The sequence below is a fragment of the Panthera onca genome, chromosome C2 (genome assembly GCF_046562875.1).
Source record: "Panthera onca isolate mPanOnc1 chromosome C2, mPanOnc1 haplotype 2, whole genome shotgun sequence".
In the NCBI taxonomy this organism is placed as follows: domain Eukaryota; kingdom Metazoa; phylum Chordata; class Mammalia; order Carnivora; family Felidae; genus Panthera; species Panthera onca.
This window is the reverse complement of record NC_138347.1, coordinates 71,240,575-71,264,256: the sequence shown is the minus strand read 5'-3', so window position 1 is coordinate 71,264,256 and position 23,682 is coordinate 71,240,575. Positions and strand designations below refer to the sequence as shown.

Sequence of the window (23,682 nt, the reverse complement as noted above, 5' to 3'; positions counted from 1 at the left end):
CTCTGTGCTAGTCTAGGCCTCTCTTGGAGGAAGGACTTTGACAGTGGGAAGAATATGAAGGGTCCCAGACCATTATTGCCAAGAATTTTAAAATTTTCTCTATTCATTATATCCTTTTCTTTCTTCATTTCTTTTTCCTCCTACCTTGGTTAATTGCTTATAACATAGAACTCTTGTCATATTTATTGAAAAAAGTTTTGTTTTCCTATTCAAAATTTTCATGAAATGTGTTCTAGTCCTGTACTCGTGAAAGATGTACAACAAATAGGGGCACCTGGGTGGCTGAGTCAGTTAAGCATCCAACTTCGGCTCAGGTCATGATCATATGGCTCATGGATTCAAGCCCCGTGTCAGGCTTTGTGCTGACAGCTGGGAACCTGGAGTCTGCTTGGGATTCTGTGTCTCCCTCACTCTCTGCCCCTCTCCCACCCATGCTCGCTCTCTTGCTCTCTCTCTCTCTCTCTCAAAAATAAATAAAACATTAAAAAAAAATAATAAAGTTCGTAATTGCTGTTTAAAAAAGAATGGAAGGGAGGGAGGGAAAGAAAAATGTACAATAAATTAATGTAGCTTTTATTTTCCTCCGTGGTGTTAATAATCTTTGGTATGGAAAAATTTTCCTCTCCTGAACTAGTGAGTAGAAACATAAATTGCTACTGCTGCCTCTGAGATTGGAGTGTAAGGCAGTGAATGCTGTCTACTGGAGACCTGTACATGAGGGTATGCCCAAAGACTAAGGAGGCAGCGTCCACATCTATCAGAATAATGAGCTTTGATTGAGGCCTGTAGTGCTAATTGCAGAACCTGTTTCTCTCAGCCATTCAGTTCTTAGTCTTGAGGACTAATTGATCTTGGGCTAATTTTTTTGTTTGGAGTTTTTAGAGGGAGAAAGAGCATGAGCATGGGAGAGGGGTACAAGGGGGCGGGGAGAGAGAGAGAGGGAGAGAGAAAGAAAGAGAGAGAATTCTAAGCAGGCTCTACGTTCTGCACAAAGCCCAACATAGGGCTCAATCCCACAACCCTGGGATCATGACCCAAGCTGAAATCAAGAGTCGGACGCCCAACCGACTGAGCCACCCAGGTGCCCCTAATTTTTTTTTTAATAGAAGAATCCTCATTATAATACTTTAAAAACATTAAGCTTATATATATTTAAAAAAACTGGCAAGAGACATGTATATTTGCAAAGAGATAAAAGGATTAAATCCATGGAGAAATGTATCATAAATGGAAAGTCTAAATAGCATAATCATGTCATGTTTTTCCAAAGGATTGGTAATTATAGATCTGATATCTCCTAATCCCTATAATAACCCCTCATTATGCTCACTGGATTAATCTGTATTCTATATTTTCCATTTTTTCTGGAGGTATGTTACTTTGTTTGTAATTGTTTCAGAATGTCCTAGAAATTATTTTATATATATATATGAATACATATACATATATACATATGAATAAAATACCTCCTTCAACTTCTCATGCAGCAGTGAATGGGACATTATACCTTCATGTCTCTTTTATTGAGGTAAAAATTAGTGAAACTGCATTGTAGTTAGCAGTACCTTTATTCAAATGCTGTCATGGAGTCAGAATGTCTATACTCTTGGGTACCTGTACTACTGGAAAGTTCTAGAGTTCACTTAACCCCTCTGGACTTCAGTTTCTTCAACATGATCTTTATTTACCCTGTTGATACCCTAACAGTAGTTCTGAGGATTGAATGACCTATTTCTGAAAGTGCTTGGCTGACCATAAAGTCTTCTGTAAATATTAGGCATTATAATTACTAGCTGTCTACTATGATCTAGGACTAGTTTCGTCCTAAGAGTCCGGTCTTGCTAAAGAGAATTTTTATTAATCCTGTAGCTCTTCAGGTATTCAGTACAAATTAGATGCTGTGGTACTTTTCAAATCCTTAGATGTAACTTTCTGACTACTTGTGTGTAATATAAAAACAGTACACAATCTTCCTTAAGTCATTTTATTTCTAGATGTAAGTATTTCCAACTCTTTTAGCAAGTTGCACTGTTATGGTAACTTTTATGTTTTACAGAGTGGCACATGTATTTTTCCTTAGTGATCTGTAGTGACCTGTACTTTTTTGCTGAGATGATTTTCACCAACTTTATATTACAGACTAAACATACATACATACATACATACATACATACATACATTTATTTATTTATTTATTTATTTATTTATGGTAATATGGCAGTGAGGAAAGACTAAGTTAAGCAGTAAGCAGGACTAAGAAAAGTCCTGCTTCTGCAAGCCCCAGTAACAGGATTAAATCTCTCCAACAAGCCTGAGCTTGTTGTGAAAGCAATGATTGTCCTTTTTTCATACTCAATATTCTTAGCATCTAGAACACTGTGTCACATTCAGTAAATGTTTGGTGAACTAAACTCAAATGAAGCAGATGTAGTGACTTGTTATAACAGCAAATACTCTCTGAAGGTTATGTTCTTTATAGAAATAATAATAATAAACTTTTATTTAGTGCTTTATAATAGGATTTGTACAAATCCTTAGCTTATATTTTTTCAGTCTTTATGGCAAATCTATGAGGTAGGTGTTGTTAATCTTTCCCCCATCCCCCTTTAAGTGATGAGGAAACAGAAGTGGAGAGAAGTTAAGCAAGTTAATTAAAGTCACATAGCTAGTAAATGATGGTGCCAAGTTGCCAGTCCAGATCTGTTAAACTATAAAACTTGCTATGTTTTGTGCCCCTCACTGCACTGTAGTGACTCACAGTTCACATTCCTGCTACAGAAGAGACATTTCCACACTTGAGTCCATGTTGTTCTAGGTGGTTTATTAGGGAGATTGGGCTTTCTGACAGGGCATCACTGGAGCCTGGCTGGCAGAACTCTGCTAGGCCTCCTGAAGGCCATATTTATACATAGGGTGACCATGTATCTTGGTTTATTTGTGACTAAGGGTTTTCCTGGGACACAGGACTCAAAGTGCTAAAACCAAGAAAATCCTGAGCCAACCTGAGAATTGGTAAACCTATATGTCTCACTTTAATCTTACCAGTTTAAGCTCTGAGCAAGAGCAAGTATGTGGAGAAGTATGTGGAAATAAAGAAGAGAAAGAAAATGATAGCTTATTGCAAAGATTCTATTAATTCTCTTTATGAAAAATTTCTCAGTAATAGTAAGCATATCTCAGTTGGCCACTTGATAGAATATATATTATGTAGAACAATATCTTCTAGAAATCTGTATTTTTTTTTTTGAAAAAAATACATAATGTTTTAAAATACTGTTCAGTAGGGGCGCTTGGGTGGCTCAGTTGGTTAAGCATCTGACTCTTGATTTCGGCTCAGGTCATAACCTTATGGTTCCTGAGATCAAGCCCTGTATTAGGCTGTGCACTGACAGGACAGAGCCCGCTTGGGATTCTGTCTCTGCCTCTCTCTCTGCCTCTTTCCCTATTCCCTCTCTCTTACTCTCTCTCAAAATAAATAAAGAAACTTAAAAAAAATTGGACAAAGACTTGAGTAGGTATTTAACAAAGAGAGATACACCAGTGATCACTAAGCACCCCAAAAAGTGTTCAACATCATTAATCATCATGGAAATGTAAATTACAGCACAAGACATCATTACACACTCACTAGAATGACTAAATTTAAACTGACAACAGTGGAGCACCTGAGTGGCTCAGTCAGTTAGGCATCCATCCCTCCATCTCGGCTCAGATCATGATTTCATGATTTGTGAGGTCAAGCCCCACGTCAGGCTCTGTGCTGATAGCACGGGGCCTGCTTGGGATTCTCTGTCTCCCTGTTTCTCTGCCCTCTTCTCTCTCTCTTTCAAATTAAATAAACATAAAAGAACTGACACCACCAAATGTTTATTGAGGATGTGGAGCAACCAGTGTTCTCATACGTTGCTTATAGAATTGTAAAAATGGGACATGTACTTTAACATAAGAATTTGGCAGATTTAACTGCTTTGTTGAGGTATAATATACAAATAATAAAATCTATCTATTTTAAGTGTGCGGTTCAGTGAATTTTGGCAAATGGATGCAGTCACGAAATTATCAACACAGTCAAGGTCTATAGCATTTCCATCAACCATTTTCCACTTTACAGTAGGTAACTCAACCCCAGGCAACTACTGCCCTGTGTTCTGTTGATACAGTTTTGCCTTTTCTAGAGTTTCATAGAAATGGAATCAAGTATTATGTAGTGTTTGGTGTATGGCTTCTTAGCAAACTATTTTTGAGATTACTGATGTATTTTGAAATGGGCAAAAGAATGGACATTTCACAAAAAGAAGGTAAATGAATGGCCGACATGCACACAAAATGATACTCGATATCATTAGTCATTGGAGAGATACAAATTAAAACTGCAGTGAGATACCACTTTTCACCTACCATAATAGCTAAGATTAAAGATTGACAACACAAGTGTGGGCAGGTGGAACTCAAATACGTTGCTGGGTGAATGCAAAATGATATAGCTCCTTTCAAAAACAGATTGGCAATGTTTTTAAAAAGTTAAGCCTACACATAACAAATAATTTATCCATTATATTTGAAGGTAAAACCATCAAGAATTTCACTGACATGATGCTGAGCCAAAAAAAGCCAGATTAAAAAAATTACATATGATTCCATTTTTATGAGTTTTGGAATAAGTAAAACTAATTGTATTAATTTCTTATTGCTGCCATAATGAATTACCACAAATTTTGATTTTAAACACAAATTTATTATCTTACAGTTTTGTAGGTTCAAGGTCTAAATCTTGGTCTCATGAGGCTAAAATCAAAATGCTGGCAGAACTTTATTCTTCTCTGCAGGCTCTGAGTAAGATACATTTCCTTGCCTTTTTCAGCTTCTACAGAGAGGCTCTCTGCATTCCTTGACTCTTGACCAAGAGTAATCTTCAAGCCAGCATTGCATTACACTGGCCTCCTCTTCTGCCTCCCTCTTCTACTTTTAAGGACCCTTTTGATTACATTGAGCCCATTCAAATAATTCACAATAATCTCCCTATTTTAAGATCAGCTGATTAGCAGTTTTATTTTTATCTTCAATCTTAATTCCTCTTTGCCATGTAAAGTAACATATTCATAGTTCCAGAGATTATGTCTTGGACATCTTTGGGGACTGTTACTCTGCCTTCCATACGAATTTAAGGTGAAAAAAAATTAGAATAGTGGTTATCTCTTAGGAGCACCCTGTAGCGTGGTGAGGGGAATTGACTGGTAAGGAATGAGTGGGAATTTTCTGGCAAAGTAGAAATGTCTTATATCATGAGAGAGGTGTATATTACAAAGATGTATTCATTTGTCAAGTATGTAGCTTAAGGTGTGTGCATTTCAGTGTATATGAATTTTACCTTAAAAAGTGCTGTTAAAAATAAGAATTGAGGGAGGCATGGTGAATGGGTTAGTAGCATGGATGAAACAAGAATGGCAGTAGGTTGATATTTTTGAAGCTGGATGAGTGCTATTATATTCTTATACTGATATACATTATACTATTCTATTTGTTTTAATTTGGAATTTTTCATATTAAAAAGTTAAAAGAATTTCCATTTGGGGCACTTGGGTGGCTCCGTCGGTTGAGCGTCCGACTTCAGCTCAAGTCATGATCTCATGGTTTGTGGGTTTGAGCCCCACCTCAGCCTCTGTGCTGACAGCTCAGAGCCTGGAGCCTGCTTCAGATTCTGTGTCTCCCTCTGTCTCTCTGTTCATTCCCCACTCACTCTGTCTCTCTTGCTCTCACAAAAATAAACAAACATTAAAAAAAAAAAAAAAAACTTTTTTTTTTTTTTTTTTTTTAATGTTTATTTATTTTTGAGACAGAGAGAGACAGAGCATGAACGGGGGAGGGTCAGAGAGAGGGAAACACAGAATCTGAAACAGGCTCCAGGCTCCGAGCTATCAGCACAGAGCCCGACACGGGGCTTGAACTCACCAACCACGAGATCATGACCTGAGCCGAAGTCGGCCGCCCAACCGACTGAGCCACCCAGGTGCCCCAAAAAAAACTTTTAAAAGAATGCCGATTTAGTTCTAAGGAAGTTAAATCACTAACTGGCATGAGATAATGTTTATTAGTAAAATTGCATTCGGTTTATTTCAGATGTTAATTTTAAAACCTCAAACTTCCCAGTAACAGCCAGACTCTCTTTTTTTGGCAGCCATGAAGAAATGTACTCAGGACGCCCTTATGGAGCCCTTGATTCAGGTTTCAATAGTGTGGACAGTGGTGATAAGAGATGGTCAGGAAATGAAGTAAGTGTTTCTTCTATTCTGCATGTTCTGACCCCTAAGAGGCAATAAAATGATGAAAATGGAAAGATTCTTAATTGAATTCAGTTTCTCATTATGTAAAATATAGAAAAGCCAAAAGAGAGGAAAAAAATCCCACAGAGAGCTACCATTCAGAAATGATATTTTGTTTCTTTGCTGTCTTTTTGCCAAGTGTTTTACATGTTTGTTACTTCATTGTTTTGTATAAATAGCTTAATATCCTGGAAAACCAAATAGGCTTAATATCCTGCAAATCCAAATGAGCCAATTACAACTGAAGCCTAAAATTTGCCAGACTGGGTAACCTTGAGCAGAGGTGGTAGAAGGGATGCTGGGAGATGAGAAAATAGGACTACAGGCTGATGGGTAATGAGGCAAGAACCTTAGTGAAGACTATTAACATGCTCAAGATAAATAATTTTCTTAGCTAATTATATCTTTTTTCTCCTGTGTTAAATTTTATTATGCTTTCCCTCTTTAAATTAAAGGGTAGAATATTTTAGCTCTAAATTGGGCTAACTGATGAAATAAGCTTTTGTTAACAAGACTGATAACCTCCCATTTGTAACATTGTCTCACTCATTCCCAAACAAATCAACTTCAGACCACAGCCCATTTGTAATTTGGAATTACTTGTGTGTGAGTGGGTGTGTACATAATTATATCTGTATCCACACAGATATCTGTGTAGATACTTCAAATTCATGTTTATTTATAGTCATATATAACTTCTCATCTCTTTTTAATTGTAGTTAAATATACGTAACATAAAACGGACCATTTTAACCATTCTTAAGTATATTCATACTGTTGGAAAACAATCACCACCACCACTCCAGAACTTTTTTGCTGTTTCTTCTTAAATATAAATTTTAGTGAGCTTATGGTGTGTCCACGCTTTAAATACTGTGTTGTTTAAAGTTTGAAATGTGTTTAAATGTTACTGCTATTTTTTTTAAGCCTACAGATGAATTTTCAGATCTGCCTCTTCGAGTAGCAGAAATTACTAAAGAACAAAGACTACGAAGAGAAAGCCAGTACCAGGAGAATCGCAGCAGTTTAGTAGTAACAAATGGTGGAGGTAGGCATGATTCCTTGTGACAGCCAAAGCCTTTGTAATTATTCCGATTGTTTAAGTGGTCTTTTTTCACATCTACTCCTTTTGTTTGTGTATTCTCTCTCGGGTCATTATTTGACCACTTCCAGGAATTCGATGTGCTTCTTGACATCTGCCTTTGCGTTCATCTGGAATTGTGTTCTTCAGGGGCATCTAAATCCAAATTGTCTTTATTTTGGTATTTAAAAATTTATAATTGGAATTAATTTTTTTTAATTTGTCATTTTTTTAATAGCTCATTAACAGGCAGAGCTATTTCTACTTTGGGCTTCTGAGGCAGACTCTTGATTTTAGCATTCTATTCAACCTTGCTTTAGTTTGAATTCCCAAATCCTAAGGTTTAAATATTGAGGGCCAGCTATAATGGAGATATTATTTTGGTTTTCTAGAAATCCATTTGATAAGAGCTTTCATCTTTCTTTTTAAGCTTTTATTTGAATTCCACTTAGTTAACATACAGTATTACTGTATGTTTTAGGTGTTTTGGTGTAGTTTTAGGTGTATAGTGTAGTAATTCAACACTTCCATATATCACCCTCTGCTCATCACGACAAGTGCACTTCTTAATCCCCAACACCTGTTTATCCCATCTCCCCCACCCACCTCCCCTCTGGTAACCATCAGTTTGTTCTCTATAATTAAGAGTCTGTTTCTTAATATCTGTCTCTCTCTCTCCCCCTCCCCCCTTTTCCCTTTGTTTTGTTTCTTAAATTTCACATATGAGTGAAATCGTATGATATTTGTCTTTGGCTTTATTTTGCTTAGCATTATACTCTGCAGCTCTATCCATGTCATTGCAGATGGCAAGGTTTCATTCTTTTTTATAGCTGAATAATATTTGATTGTGTTTATATACCACATCTCCTTTATCCATTCATCTGTCAGTGGACACTTGGGCTGCTTCCGTATCTTGGCTATTGTAAATAATGCTGTAAACTATTGTAAATAATAACATAGAGAGGGAGCAAAAAATAAGGCTGCTATAAACATAAACTGGGTACTGGTAAATACCCAGTAGTGCAATTGCTGGATCATAGAGTAGTTCTACTTTTAACTTTTTGAGGAACCTTCATCCTGTTTTCCACAGTGGCTGCACCAGTTTGCATTCCCACCAAGAGTGCACAAGTGTTCCTTTTTCTCCGCATTCTTACCAACATCTGTTGTTTCTTGTGTTGTTGTTTAGCCATTCTGCCAGGTGTGAGGTGATATCTCATTGTAGTTTTGATTTGCATTTTCCTGATGATAAGTGATGATGAGTATCTTTTCATGTGTCTGTTAGCCATCTGTATGTTTTCCTAAGAGCTTTCATCCTTGAATGATGATTTCAATTAAGTGGCTTGCTCTCTTTTTTTTTCCTTACCATTTTATATTCTTTTTTACTCCTGTTACTTACCATTCCATTCACATTTTAGTAGTTTTCTTTTTAATCTTGCTTCCACATGAGCTCTCTTTCCCTTTAGTTCATTTCAGACTTAAAATAATTTTTTTTTTTTAATCTATGCTGTCCAGTATGGTAGCCACTAGCTACATGTGGTTATTTGAAATAAGGCCTTCCTAAATTAAGATGTACTGTAAGTGTACATAAACCAATACAGATTGGATTATGAAGCCTTTGCATGAAAAAAAAAGAATGTAAAATATCAGTAATACTTTCTATTGATTATATGCTGTAATAATACTTCAGATATATTGGACAAAGTAAAATATACTATTAAAACTAATATCACCTTTTTTTAATGTGGCTACTAGATAATTTTTAATTACTTATGTGGGTTCACTTTTATGACTTGCATTCTGTTTCTTTTGGACTGCACTGGCCTAGGTAGTATGAAAAAGTGATGTTGCTTTCTTGGGAAGTAGTCATAATGACTTAATCATTGATTTAGTTACACAAATTGTAACACATTGAAAAAAATACATTTATGTACCTGGTTTATAATTTGGATATAGACTTATAACCTTTTCATCCTTTTACCTATTATTATAACTCTAATAACTCAAAATTCATTTTTATATCAATTGCAGTTATGGAATTATTTAGAAATAATTGAATCTGAAAACAGAAATAGCTTTCTCCGAGTTCATTATTCCCAGCAACTACAACTTTTGGGCAATCTATAGAAGTAGAACATCATACAGTAATGGCTGGGATTTAGTTTCTGGAGTAACTTTAGAAAGTTTAGTAGTAAGTTTTTTTTTTCTAGTGTGCCATTTTAAATAGTTTTTAAAAGTAGTTACTTTTAAAAACTACAGTAGTTACAACCAACTGGCTGGCTCAGTTGGTGGAGCATGCAACTCTTGATCTCAGGGTTATAGGTTTAAGCCCCACATTGAGTGTAGAGATTACTTAAAAATAAAATCTTTAAAATAAGGTTACTTTTTAAACTTAAAAATAATGGAGCACTCCCAAATGTATTAGAATATATAATGATGGGGCTATATCTTACTTAAATGCCTTTCCTCACCCCAAAGCATTTTGAGAAGCAAAAATTCTCAAATGATTGCTGCTACAAATTGCTACAAAATGTCTACATTGCTGAGCTCTAGAAAATAAATTTCTAAATAAGAATATCATTGTTCTAATTGTGGACAACAGTTACAGAAAGAGAAACAGTAGTCAGTATCTGTTTCTTTATCTCTAAGTTCACTTTCCTCCTATCCTTCCTTTTGACTTGACTGTGTTAGGTTTTCTGCCTCCCAGTTCCTTGAAGAGATATAATTAAGCCCCAAAGCTAAAACGTGAGGGAAAAAAATCTAAAAGAAGATGTAACTTCTCATGTTTAAAAATTCTTCTTCTCTTTGTCTCACAAACTCAAACTGTTTTGTTTAAAACAGTAAAGAGCTAACCAAAAAAAATAAATAAAAATTAAAAAAAATATATGTATGTATATATATACACATACATATATATATATATATGTATATATATATACACATACATATATATATATACACATATATATGTATATATATATATGTGTATATATATATATATATACATATATATATTAGAGGTTTGTAGTCCTGTAATTACTATCAATTACTGTATTCTTTAGTGAATTAGGACTAAGATTTTTCTGGAACTTATTTTTGTGAGTGGCCATGGACTGTAAAAGAAAGGCTTACCCAATTTACACTTCTCATTCCTCCTGCTTTCAGAGTAGAAGGTGTTAGGGAAAAGGAAAGAATACAACTGAATGTCTTTATTGGCTATTGAATTTGACTGTTGTGTGTGTGTGGTGTGGACAGTGGAACATGATCTGGATCAGATCGACTACATCGACAGCTGTACTGCAGAGGAGGAAGAAGATGAGATGAGACAGCCCAAGGGCCTGGACTCAGACAGCCTCAGTTCCCAGTTTATGGCATATATTGAACAACGGCGAATCTCTCATGAGGTACTACACACATTTAAGCCAAAATCTGTTGCTGTCCCCTAGTAAAACAGTTCATGGTGGCATAAATTTCAGTTGTATCAGTGATTTGTTGCTTTAAGCCTAATTATTTGTTTTATGATGTTCAGTTCCAATTTCATGATTGAATTTTTCAGGTTTATTGTAAAAAATCAGACAATAGTCTGAAGTAGGGGTTAGCTTTATTTTTCAAATAAAAAGACAGATTTCAGAATTTTGAAGAATGAGGAGTCCTAAGAGTATCCTACGCCTTTAAAGAAAGTACAAAGAATGTAATGCTTTTTCTTTGTTGTTCTTAGTGCTTTTTTATTGTTACTAACTAGTAAATCATAGTTTGATCAGTAATTAAGAATCAAACCAAACTGCTGACTTTGGAGCACATACAAACTTAACCATAGAATTTTTGTTATGTGCTTAATTGTATTGGAGCTTTTATGCCAAGTCGCACAGAATATAAATTGTTTGCCATTATCATTCTTGGGTGTCTCTTCTAGTGGAGCATTGAGTTGCCCTAGAAAACAAATAAGCATTCAGCCCACTGTAGAATCTCTGCCAATCCCCCAAGGGTCTCAGTGGAAATTGCATTCTTCAGTGTATCTAGTCAGCATAATGGAATGGCTCCACTTCAGTGTGTGTGATGTTAATGTCTGGAATTGGTCCCAGGCTCTGAGCAGGGGTTATTTGAGAAACACTTGGGGCCTTTTTAGAGAATGATGTATTTAGCCTTTTAGAAATCGAGAATAATCACTCAAGTGGGGTGTGCTGTGGAGTGATATTATCATTCCTTAAAAAAAATCCTTCAGTCTTCCTGTCTGAAGACTTCTGAACATAGTAGTTTTTGTTGGTGTTCAGAAGACACTCTTGTATGTGAAGTTGGATAAAATTGTATAAATCAAAGTCCTGCAGCCCAGAAATAGCAGTGTACCAGGTGACTAATGAAACTACGTGTGATTCAGGCCATGAACATTCTTGTTAGCGCGAAGGACAACTGCTTTGCAAAAAAATTAAAATTTAATGCACATTGTAATCTTAAAGGGAATTGTTTTTCTTTCATTGTGGTCTTTCTCTTTGATCATTTTATGGTAGTTAGACTGCAGAGATGAGGTATCTCTATTAAAAGTAAAAATGCCTGTTATACTACTGAAAAATTGCAGTATCATTTGTTAAAGCCATTACTATTTTGTAAAATTTTTTTTTAATTCCAGCTATACTTGTGTGGTAGTCTTTATGATTCTATGTCATAACCCTCTTTATGACTTCTGTGTCATAAGGTTTTCTACAATTTAGCACCTATAAAAATATGATGAAGCAGCATTATTTTAGATGGTTTAACAGCCAGTGAAGAAGTATTTTTTATATTCTTGAATACTATCTGAAAAAAGAGTTGTTAAAAAAAACCGAATCTATATGAGATTTTAAATACTCTGCTATTGTTTAATTTTGTTATAATACCTCTCACAAATATAGAGGTATTGTGATAAAATAAGGTATAGCTTATATTTATAGGCTATGACATTTTCAAAATGAAACCAATGTCACATTCATTTTATCATGAAAATTTCATGTACCTCCTACAATAATTGCAGATAATTGCAGTATTGTAAAACCAGAGTGTTAAGTCACTGATGTTAACATAATAGGAGAGATTTTTGTTTATTTTAAAACCCAATGTTCACTGAAATTAGAATAATTATTCTTTGATCAGGGTTCTAGAATTATATCTCATTTTGTATGATCCTCAGGCCTAAACTTCAAGGGAGTCTGCTTTAGCCTTTTGCAGTAATTCATCAAAGATTTTCTAATTCTATGTGATGTACCCATTTCTTGGCGATAGACTATAAATAATTTTACACTTGATTTTCAGATACCCTTTTTGGATAAGGTGGTTTTCTTTCCCTTTAAGAATACCCACTTTGGGGCGCCTGGGTGGCGCAGTCGGTTAAGCGTCCGACTTCAGCCAGGTCACGATCTCGCGGTCTGTGAGTTCGAGCCCCGCGTCAGGCTCTGGGCTGATGGCTCGGAGCCTGGAGCCTGTTTCCGATTCTGTATCTCCCTCTCTCTCTGCCCCTCCCCCGTTCATGCTCTGTCTCTCTCTGTCCCAAAAATAAATAAAAAACGTTGAAAAAAAAATTTAAAAAAAAAAAAAAAAAAAAAAAAGAATACCCACTTTTTAATGATTATTTTTGGTGTTGAAATAAGGTTGTATTGCTTCTATACATTCTTATTTGACAGAATACATGTTGTGATAACGTATAAGCCTTTACCTTTGATTTATAATTTTATTGTTCAGTATGTGGTCCATATCACTGAGTCCAGTTTAATTTTTCTCGGTGATGTTTTTTTTTGAAATGACCTTTACCCTTTAGTTTATAAATAAAGTTGCCAGTGTTTTTCTTTTAGTTAACACCATATTTTACCATAAAGAGAAGTTACTTTTTGCTTTATCTTAATATTCCACCAATATCCGCAGGACTATTTGTATGACTAAACATAAGTAACAATTTGTGATGGTGAAGTAAAGAAATGGAATCTGCCCAGTGAACTCCCCCTTACTAGAAATATTGAGAGAGGCTGAGCACAGGTTAGAGTAGTGCAGGTAGAAATTCCTGTTCTGAATGGAAATTTGTATGAGGTGACACCTAAGATCTTCTCAAGTTTGAACACCTTACTAAATATTACTAAATATTACTCTATGGTCAGTGAGTATTACTGTATGGTCAGTGTAATTTACATAATACAGGGAGAAGGAAACCCACTTTTTTAAGAATAAGTGTTTTTGGGCTATACATAGTGTTTTGTTAACCAAAGTAGTAATATAGCTTATAATGAATGCTTTTAAACGTAAAAATTTACATTTGAAGATTTTGTTGAACTATTTTTTAGTGTAATATACAGATCTTTAAATGCCAAGTCATCTGTGAACTATGTAGTCACAGTGTTGTGGATACATATGTTAAATTGATTTATTTCTGCTCTTTTGGCCTAGGGTTCACCCATAAAGCCAGTACCTCTGAGGGAGTTTCAAAAAACAGAAGACATGAGAAGATATTCACATCAAAACAGGTTTGAAAAAAACAGTTCTCTTCAATTGTTTCTGTCTTTAAAACTCATCAGTGAGAGCATGAAATGATTTTGGTTTTGTGCAGATTTGTGTATGATGAAGATACTTAGATAATGTGTGTTTTAGAAACCATGTGTTCAGAGCCGAGTGACAGTGTGCTTTTTGCTCATGCAATAGAAAAAGAAGTAAAATTGATTTATTGATTCTAAATTCAGACTGCCTAAACCATTACTTGTACAATTATTTGATTTGAAGGTACTTAATAGCAGGGAGATTTTGTGGTGATGTCTGGATTTATGCACTAAGAGGGCTAAATAAATTTCAGGAGTCCTGAAAAAATTTTTTGCCTTAAACTTTTGGCTAGAAACAGGGAGCTAGACGGAGACAGCAATATGTATCCTCATTATATCTCAATTGAGATGATCGTTTCACTACGCTTAGTGCCTCACAGAATATTTCTAAAATTAACTTGACTGCTTAGAGCACTGCTGCTTATTCTTGAATTCCAAAGTTTCTTGCCAGACACTGTATCACAGTAGTTGAAAAATTCACAGCCTTTGGGTCTTTGCTTCCTCTATTTTGTATGAAGTTTTTTGTTTTTGTTTTTAACCACTTTGTGTTTGCTTGGGTTTTTTTGTAATTTTTTTATTTTTGAGAGAGAGAGAGAGAGAGACTGCAAGCCAGGGAGAGGGGTAGAGGGAGAGAAAGAGAGAGACAGACAGACACACACACACACACAAAGAGAAAGAGAATCCCAAGCAGATTCCACACTCAGCTCAAAGCCCAATGTGGGGCTCAATCCCACAAACTGTGAGATTATGACCTGAGCCAAAATCAAGATTCAGACGCTTAACCAACTGAATTATCCAGGCACCCCTGTATGAAGTCTTAAAGTAGTAAACTTGACATACTTGTTCTTAAACAACAGTAAATCTCCTTTATGGAAAGTGTCATACCTAGTTCTTTACTTATACTTGATAGGATGTTAAAGTTGTTTTGGGAACTGAGATATAGATGGGTAGAAAATATGGGAGAATAGTGAAAGAAAGAAATCTCCTAATTGGCCTTTTATAGTCTCATAGGTTAGTTCATGGGGACTTAGTTAAATTTCATATCTTTTTTTTTTAATGTTTATTTATTTTGAGAGAGAGAGAGAGAGAGAGAGAGAGCGAGCTGTGAGTGCAGAGTCTGACATAGGTCTTGATCTCACCAACTGTGAGATCTTGGCCTGAGCCAAAATCAAGAGTCAGACACTTAACTGACTGAGCCATGCAGGTGCCCCTAAATTTCAAATCTTTGAAATTGAAATTTATCTCAGAAAGGCTTTTTATTTGCCTTGTGTCCTTATATTGAGGGTGTGGTCTTTTGAGATTTCAGTTTCACACAGGGGTATCCTATTGTGTTTTTCCACTTTGATCGGGCCCACACTTCATCTCCTGTCCTTCTTACCTCCTGCATCTATCATAAGGAAGGCTCAAGATCTCTGGAATTTAGTAGAAACCCTCAAGGTGAAAGCCAGCTTTTTTCTTTTTTCAGTTTCATTATGTATTAGTTTTTTAATGTTTATGCAACAAATTACCACAAATTTAGCAGCTTAAAATGTAGTAACTCAGTTCTGTGGAATAGCAGTCTGGGTAGGCTTGCCTTCATTCTCCACTTAGGGTCTGGCAAGCCAAAGCCAATGTACTGGGTGGCCTAGATTCTTACCTGGAGACACTGGGGGAGAACCCACTTGCAGGCTCATCCAGGTTGTTGGCAGAATTCAGTTCTAGTTATAAGACTGAGGTCCCTGTTGCTTTGCTGGCTATCACTGGGACTCAGTTTTAGCTCCTGGAGTCTATCCAAGGTCCTTGATCCACAGCTCCCTCCATCTTCAAGTCAGCTTTGGCAAGCTGTTTTGAATCTATTTCTTATCACATTTTGAATCTCTTTGATTTCCCTTTTTGTCACATCCCACAAACTTTCCTGCCTTCTTTTTTTTTTCCAGTTTTATTGAGAAATAATTGACATATGTCACTGTATATAAGGTGTACAGAGTGATGGTTTGATTTACATATATTGTGAAACGATTACAGTAGGTTTAGTTAATAGCTATCATCTCATAGATACAATAAAAAATAATTTGTTTTCACCTTGTGATGAGAACTCTTAGGGTTTACTCTCTTAACAACTGTCGTATGTATCAACAGCAGGGCTAACTGTAGTCATTATGTTGTATGTTACATCCCTAATTACTTTTTTGTCTTATAGCTGGCAGTTTGTGGCTTCGACCACCTCCCTCCAATGCCCCTCCCTCAGCCCTGCTCTCTTGTGCTTTTAAGGGTTCCTGTGATTACATTACTCCCACTTGGATAATCTTTCCATTTTAAGGTCAACCAGTTAGTACCCTTAATTTCATTTGCAGAGTCCTTTTTGACTTGTAACATATTTACTGGAGTAACACCAGGGGTGGAGATCATAGGAGCCAAAAATCTGTCTACTAAACCTTAACCCAGAGTTCCTGTTTTTACTACTTTTTAGAAATTTTTGCTCTGCCAGTACTGAGGAATTCTTCGCTTATCTGAGCCTGTGCTTTCAGACCTAGTAGTTTTCCATTTATATTCACAGCCATCCACTAGCAAGTGACAAACCCTGGATTCGAACTCCGTCACAACTAATTCTAAAGTCCATGCCTTTAACTACGATACCATGTTGCTACTCCCAGACTCACTTGTGTCTCATTCTTTATTGGTTATATTCCAGCTAAATCTTACCCCACCAGCCCACTTTTCTCTAAACTTTTGACTAAGAATGTACTGACTAGGAGTGATAAAGGTTGGGAAAGATTAGTAAAAATTGAAGGAAGTTTTTTGCCCAGCTTCAGTTTTATTTTAAACCTTGCCTAAGGGAGTTATTGAGTAATTTATTCTGTACCTTTAAAAAATTATCGGGCACCTAGGTGGTCCAGTTGGTTAAGCGTCAGACTTCAACTCAGGTCATGATCTCGCGGTTCGCAGGTTGGAGACCCACGTTGGGCTCTGTGCTGACAGCTCAGAGCCTGGAGCCTGCTTCAGATCCTGTGTCTCCTTCTCTCTCTGCTCCTCCCCTGCTCGCACTCTGTCTCTCTCTCTCTCTCATAAATAAATAAACATTTAAAAAAATTTTTTTTAATTATAATTTATTCTGTCAAAACTTTTTTAGGGTAAAGTAAGAAATATGGCCAGACTCTTAAGGTTATATAAAACAATTTTTTTCAAAACATTTTTTTATGCATTAAAATTAAAAAAAAAAAGAATTTTGTGAATTATTCAAAGATTTGGAACCAATATAAGAAAAGAAATGTGGAAAGAAAGAGAACAGTAGTGTGACTTAAATTTTGCTTTTTTACATATTATATTTTTTAGTTTAGGAAAGTTTAGGGTAAGCCAGTGTTTCTCAATAGGTTGTAGTGGATATTTGAAAAATGTGTTTATTTGTTGGGACTTGGTTGCCAAAGGTGTTACTGGCATTAAGACTAAACTACCTGTAATGTACAGGACAATCTCGTATAACAGAAAATTTATCCAAAATGTTGTGACACTGCTATTGAGAAACATACTCATAGATGAAAAGGTCAAACGTACAAATGAAGCAGCGTGGTGGCACCAAGGAGCACCCAAGCCATGAGGGGCCCATATTAGCACCTGGTGATCGGCTTGAGGGAGCTGTCAGTTCTCAGACGTCTTCTTCGCTACCACTTTTATTCTCTCATATGCCATGCTTCATGCTCTGCCACCATCTTTAACTTTCACAGCTTAGTTTTGGCCATTGCAGGTCTTTTTTTTCCTGTATGTGTGTCCATATTGCTTTTAGATCTCTGTGCTCTTCACTTTCTCCTTCCTACATTCTGCCGCTGTAGAGTGGGGAGGTGTGGTATAGTATCAGCCACTAATCTCCAAGTCAGGTGGCTTGAATTCTCATCCGGGCTCTGCCTACAGTAACCATCACTAAACCTCTGAGGGCCTCAGATTTCTCCTTTGTAAAGTTAGTGGTTTGGACTCCATGATTTCTCAGGCCTCTCCAGTTCTCATAGGCTTCGTACCTAGAAGATGAGAGAGCAAACTACCATCAAGTCAGAGATAAGAATTCAAATCAGATAGATAAGGACTACTGGCTGCATCACCTTGGAAAAGTTACTTAACTTCCATTTCTCAGCTTCCCAAATATAGAGTGAAGATTCTAATAGTTCTTACTCCATAAGATTGCATGAGGAGTAATTGAGAAACACTATGCGTAAAGTACTTCACAGGGCATATGTAGGGCATGGTAGGAGCTCAAGGATTGTTCGTTTCTATGTTTGCATCTGAAAAATATTGTACAAAAAAATGACACGAATCATAGTTGATAAATGCAAAAGAAGTACTGACTACACATATACATCAAGAGGAAAAGTCCCATTGTAAAAAAAAAGATTCTAAAAAAGACCTTCTCTAAGAAGATCTCCATAGGTTGGAATCTATACAAAAGGCTTGAAGTAAGGAATTAACGTATAATAACTGAGGAGACCTTGCTGGAAAAAGATTCCATGGTGGGCATGTTTCTGAAATGGGATGAGAATCCTAAAAGCCACGTTGATGAATCTGTATTATTATTAGTTAGTAATAAGAAACTACTAGAGCTTTGAGGGATTTGGGGGACTTTTTTTTTTTTCCTTTTCTTGCCTTGTAACACACCGATCGAATGCATTAAAATCAACCTGACGGGCGAGTAATCATAGTTTAAAATTTTAGGTGCTAAATGTCAAAAAGCGACTTACTCCCAACATTGTTAGTTCAGAGACACAAATGAGTAGCAGACACTTGAAACACTAAATCCAATTCAGGAAAAAAGATAAACACCAAATTGTAAGATTTAGCATTGGTAGAGGCACCCGGCTGGCTCAGTTGGTAGAACATGCAATTCCTGATCTCAGGGTTGTGAGTTTTGAGCCCCACTTTGGGTATAGAAATTACTTAAAAATAAATAAATAAATAAAATCCTTGAAAAAAAGATTTAGCACTGATAACACTGAGAAGCAACTTTTACTGGTTTGGTTTTTTTTTAAGCAACAAATCAGGTTTCGTCTTTTTCTTAAAAATAAAAATCAACAGAATCTTTACTTTTGTTATTAAAATTGCTACCTCAGTTGAAGATGGGAGGAGGAGCGCAGGTACAGTGGCCAGGTTCTGCCATATTCCAGATTTTGGTTGATAAACTAACTTTGTATATAAAACGATCTCTATTTACATGTATCTTGTTTCAGCCATGGTAATGAAAAAGATAATAGCTATGTATGCTCTTAAGAAATGATGCTATTTGAAAAGTGATCTCAAATGTCTGGTCAGCACTGGCTGACATAGATTGTTGTTGACTCTCTGTAGCTTGATCAGTGATATCATCACATGAAATGTGAGTTGGCGACATCAGGTATTCCTGTAGCTTAATTTAATGACTTGGGCTCAGGTTTACAAAATGCAGGCAGTCTTTCATTGCTGACCAGTTTGCCTATTGATTAATAGAAAGCTACATTAACAATAAAATTTTACTTGTCTTTTATATACTGCCTGCCTTACCAAAGAATTTTCTCTTTCCTTTTTTTCTTTTTTGGGTCAGGGTTTCATCTGAGCCATCTTCTCTCATGTCACTGTCACCAAGTCACAGTCAGGTAAATTTGTTGTTGTTGTTGTTGTTGTTGTTGTTTTTCTGTTTTAGTTTTGATTTTTTTTAAACTAAAATGATTTTCTATTTTTATAATGCTTAAATTACCATTAATTGCCAGACATCTGTAAACTTTACTACCTGTCGTCTGTAAAATACAGTTAATGTAACATGTGAACCTGATACTTGCTAACGGTGCTTTTAGACCCTAGACAGAAAATAAATCTTTACTGACATGATGGCTTTATAGTGCAAATAAGAACACAGTGTGAAAAGATGGGAGATGATTAGCAGTACACACATTTAAAGAAATGCTAGGTGACTGCAAAGTAGAAATTGCTTGAGTAAGTAGTAGTTCCCTGAATTGATTAAGAATATTGATAAGTTAACCTTTAGCCCCACTTGCACATGCAAAATACTTTTGTTCCAGTTATCACATGCAGACTTGGAAATTCTTCGGAGAAGAGAACAATTAGTAGAGCGTACTCGGAGAGAGGCACAGCTTGCGGCCCTACAGTATGAGGAAGAGAAAATAAGGACCAAGCAAATTCAAAGAGATGCTGTCCTGGACTTTGTCAAGGTGAAATTTTGTCAAATTTCATTGAAATTCCTAAAGAGTTTTAGAAGTAAGTGCTTATTTGTTTTGCTGAGGCTGTCAGTGTTTGTCTTAATTAAAGTGTCAACTTTCTTTTTTCTCACTGTAAGGAATCTTGAGTATATAGCATAACTGTCTCCTGCTTGTGATTAGATGAATTGTCCTCCTGTAGGGTAGGCTGAGAAGTGGTCATCTTGTACTTGAGACAGTAGTCTCTTCTGCTTAATTAGCAATCTATCTTTAGACATCTCACTTTACTCTCCACCTGCCACGTCTTCAGTCTGTTAACAAAGATCGATAAGATCATGAAAGTGCCAGTGCCATGTAAACCTTAAAGTGCCATGCAGATGTGAACTATTGTTATCTGAGCCCATCTGACTTCCTCACTCTGGCGAGCACCAAAACTGTGTGAGGGTCACAGGCTTAATACTTTAGAATCATCTTTGATTCTTTCCTTTCTGTTCTCTCCACACCTACTCGCGTAGCAACCCCTATTAATACTTTTTCTTTCTTTTTTTGTTTTTTAAAAGTTTGCAGCCTCTACAGTTCATCCAAACCTGGTTCTTTTTTTTTTTTTTTTTTTTTTTTTGCCTGTATCATTTAAAGTCTTTTTGTTTGGAAGTCACCTTGGATTTTTCTCTTCATAATAGTGATTTCTATTTTTGTTTGTTCGATATCTGTCTCTTCCATTTATCTGTAAATACCATGAAGACCAGGAGTGTATCTGTCTTGTTTATTTGCCGCTCCATCCCTAGATGTTAGCAGGTGTCAGCCCATAGTAAAGCTCAGTAAACATTTGTTAAAGGAATGATTGAATGAATGAATCATTCTTGGCCTCCAAAAGCTTTCTCTCTTGTGTTTCAACTAGCCAAAGACCATTTTCTTTAAGTATCGTACACATGATAAAAATTCTCTTTTTTTCAAATGTATCAAGCCCATTATGATGATCTCTAAAGCTCAGAGAGGATGACAGTTTGCCTAGGTTAAATACTCACCTAGTTAGTGGCAGAGCAAGGGTTCTCAAGACAGGCTGAACAGAAAATGGAAGTAAGGTTGACCAAAAATGAAAAGTTTCTTTAAAGAAAAAAGAAGGCTGGCTCCAAACCCTCATCTGTGATCAGAATGCTATACTGACTGTCAGTAAATAATGATGGCTGACACATACTATATCCTAAGCACTATTCTGTGCATTCTACATTAACTCATTTATCTTTTAACTTGCCTTCTGTAGACATCACATAGCTAGTAAGAGATAATCACATTGTAGACAGTTTTGATTAAATGTCAAATAAGAGTTTGATCTTGATCTGTTAGGTAGAAGAGAACAGTTGTAAGTTCTTAAGCAGGAGAAAAACATGAGAGGAAAGATACTTCTAAAAACTAATCTGCTTGTGTTTGAATCTGTTAGAAAGAGATGAGGAAAATGAAATAGTAATTGCAAGTCAGACTAGGGTGCAGAATGAAGGCATAACACCAGAAGATTTCTGAGGTTCCTAAGGAGAGGCAGTGTTACACAATGGTAAGAGCCCAGATATTTCTGAGGGCACTTGGGTGGCTCAGTCGGTTAAGCGTCTGACTCTTGATTTCAGCTCAGGTCATGCTCTCAGCGGTTCATGCGTTTGAACCCCACGTCAGGTTCTGTGCACTGACAGTGCAGAGCCTGCTTGAGATTCTCTCCCTCTCTCCCTCCCCCTTCTTCTCCCCTGCTCGCTCTCTCTCTCTCTCTCTCTCTCTCTCTCAAAAATAAGTAAATAGGGACGGCCTGGATGGTTCAGTCAGTTAAGCATCCAACTCTTGGATTTTGGCTCAGGTCATGATCTCACAGTTCATGAGTTTGAGCCCCACATTGGGTTCTACACTGATGGTGTGGAGCTTGCTTGGGATTCTGTCTCTCCTCCTCTCTGCCCCTTGCCTGCTGTGCTCGCTGTCTTTCTCTCTCTCTCTCTCAAAATAAATAAACCTAAAAAAATAAGTAAATAAACTTAAAAAAAAGAATCAGAAATATGAATCTGAATCCAGCTTTGCTACTCATTATGTGCTTGGCTTTGGGAAAGTTACTGAATCATACTGTGCCTTTAGTTTCCTCATAGGTGTAGTATTTAACTATTAAATATTAACTATTTCAGAATTCTTATAGGTGCACCTAGTACTTCTAGTGTGCTGAGTGCTGCGCCCCCTACCACCACAATGGATTTTATAAATTAGAGATTTTAAGAGAGGCATTATTATGTTTTATACATAGATGTAGTGAATGTTGAATAAATCATTGAAGAGGAGTAGGAAAATAAAGGAGATCCCAAAGCAAGATTTTGAGGCTAAAAGAAGAGTTTGAAAAGGAGTCTAGTTTTGTGGAAAGAATGTAGGATTTGGAGTCAGAAGATGTAGGGGCAGATCTCATTTATGCTACTTACAAATTTATGGACTTTGCACATGTCATATAACTTCTTTTGTCCCCAGTTCTTTTGTCTTTAAATGAATATGATTATGGGGGTGCCTGGGTAGCTCAGTCAGTTAAGCATCCGACTTCAGCTCAGGTCATGATCTCACAGTTTATGAGTGCAAGCCTCGCAATGGGCTCTGTGCTCACAGCTCAGAGCCTGGAGCCTGCTTCCGATTCTGTGTCTCCACCTCTCTCTCTCTGTCCCTCTCCTGCTCTCTCTCTCTTTGTCTCAAAAATAAATAAACATTTAAAAATTTTTAAAAAGAATATGATTATGATGTTTGTGTATCTTAGTAAAAAGAATCACTTGAGATAATGTATATAAGAATACATTGTAAAACACTGACTATACAGGTGGTATAATTATTATTTGACATAGTAATAGAAATTAGCAAATTGGGGAAAAGAGCCAGTTAATCTGGGAATTTATGGGTTTGTTTTTGAACATGTTGAACATGAGGTGACCATGGGTTTCCAAATAGAGAGTTTCCACAGGCAGTTGAAAACGCAAACCTGAAAATTGGCCGATGAGAGAAAGCTAAAGGTGTTAGCACTAGAGAAAGAGAGAATGAGTTCATTGAGAGAATATAGTGAGAGATCACTGTTCTGATTGGGACTATATTTGTTTGCATGTACATATAAAAAACATGCTTTTTGTATTTTTGTAGATGCTTATAGACATATGAAGTACTGTCTGTTAGTTTATTGATCTTCCTTGTTTAAATTGTAAACTGTTTAAGGGAAAGGGTGACATCTTCTGACCAGTAAATCTGGCAAAGTGCTGCACACAAGAGAGACAGAAATTAATGTGGGTGATTATTTTGGTAAATAGAATTTATCATTTCCAGTGTTCCAGATTCTAACCAACTTCCCTCTTTTGGGGGGTCTTGGGGATATATAGCACAAAGCATCACAAAGTCCACAAAAACAGCAATCCCCCTTAGATGGTGAGGTAAGTCTATATAACCACCTTTCCTTTGGAATTTTTTATTACAATGGAAATGAAATGTTTGCATGTGATTATCATGTGTTTTCAGTGATCAAAATATTGCCATTTTCCTTTTCTCCTCACAAAATTCTACTTACTCAGGAGAAGAAGACACGGGCCAGGGAG

The 23,682-nt window shown here is 36.2% G+C and overlaps 1 protein-coding gene across 9 annotated transcripts in view; it reads left to right on the top strand.

Annotated features, from left to right (window-relative positions):
- The window catches only part of LRCH3 (leucine rich repeats and calponin homology domain containing 3), a 120,753-nt gene that overhangs the window by 63,964 nt on the left and 33,107 nt on the right, over positions 1-23,682 (top strand). For 8 of the 9 annotated variants that reach the window (XM_060639704.1, XM_060639702.1, XM_060639699.3 and 5 more), the window contains exons 7-13: positions 6,176-6,269; positions 7,248-7,368; positions 10,654-10,802; positions 13,804-13,880; positions 19,489-19,540; positions 19,964-20,113; positions 23,470-23,520. In XM_060639704.1, the coding sequence (XP_060495687.1) occupies positions 6,176-6,269; positions 7,248-7,368; positions 10,654-10,802; positions 13,804-13,880; positions 19,489-19,540; positions 19,964-20,113; positions 23,470-23,520 (694 nt within the window). The remainder of the gene's footprint in view (positions 1-6,175; positions 6,270-7,247; positions 7,369-10,653; positions 10,803-13,803; positions 13,881-19,488; positions 19,541-19,963; positions 20,114-23,469; positions 23,521-23,682) is intronic. The other variant, XM_060639705.3, reaches the window with a different exon arrangement.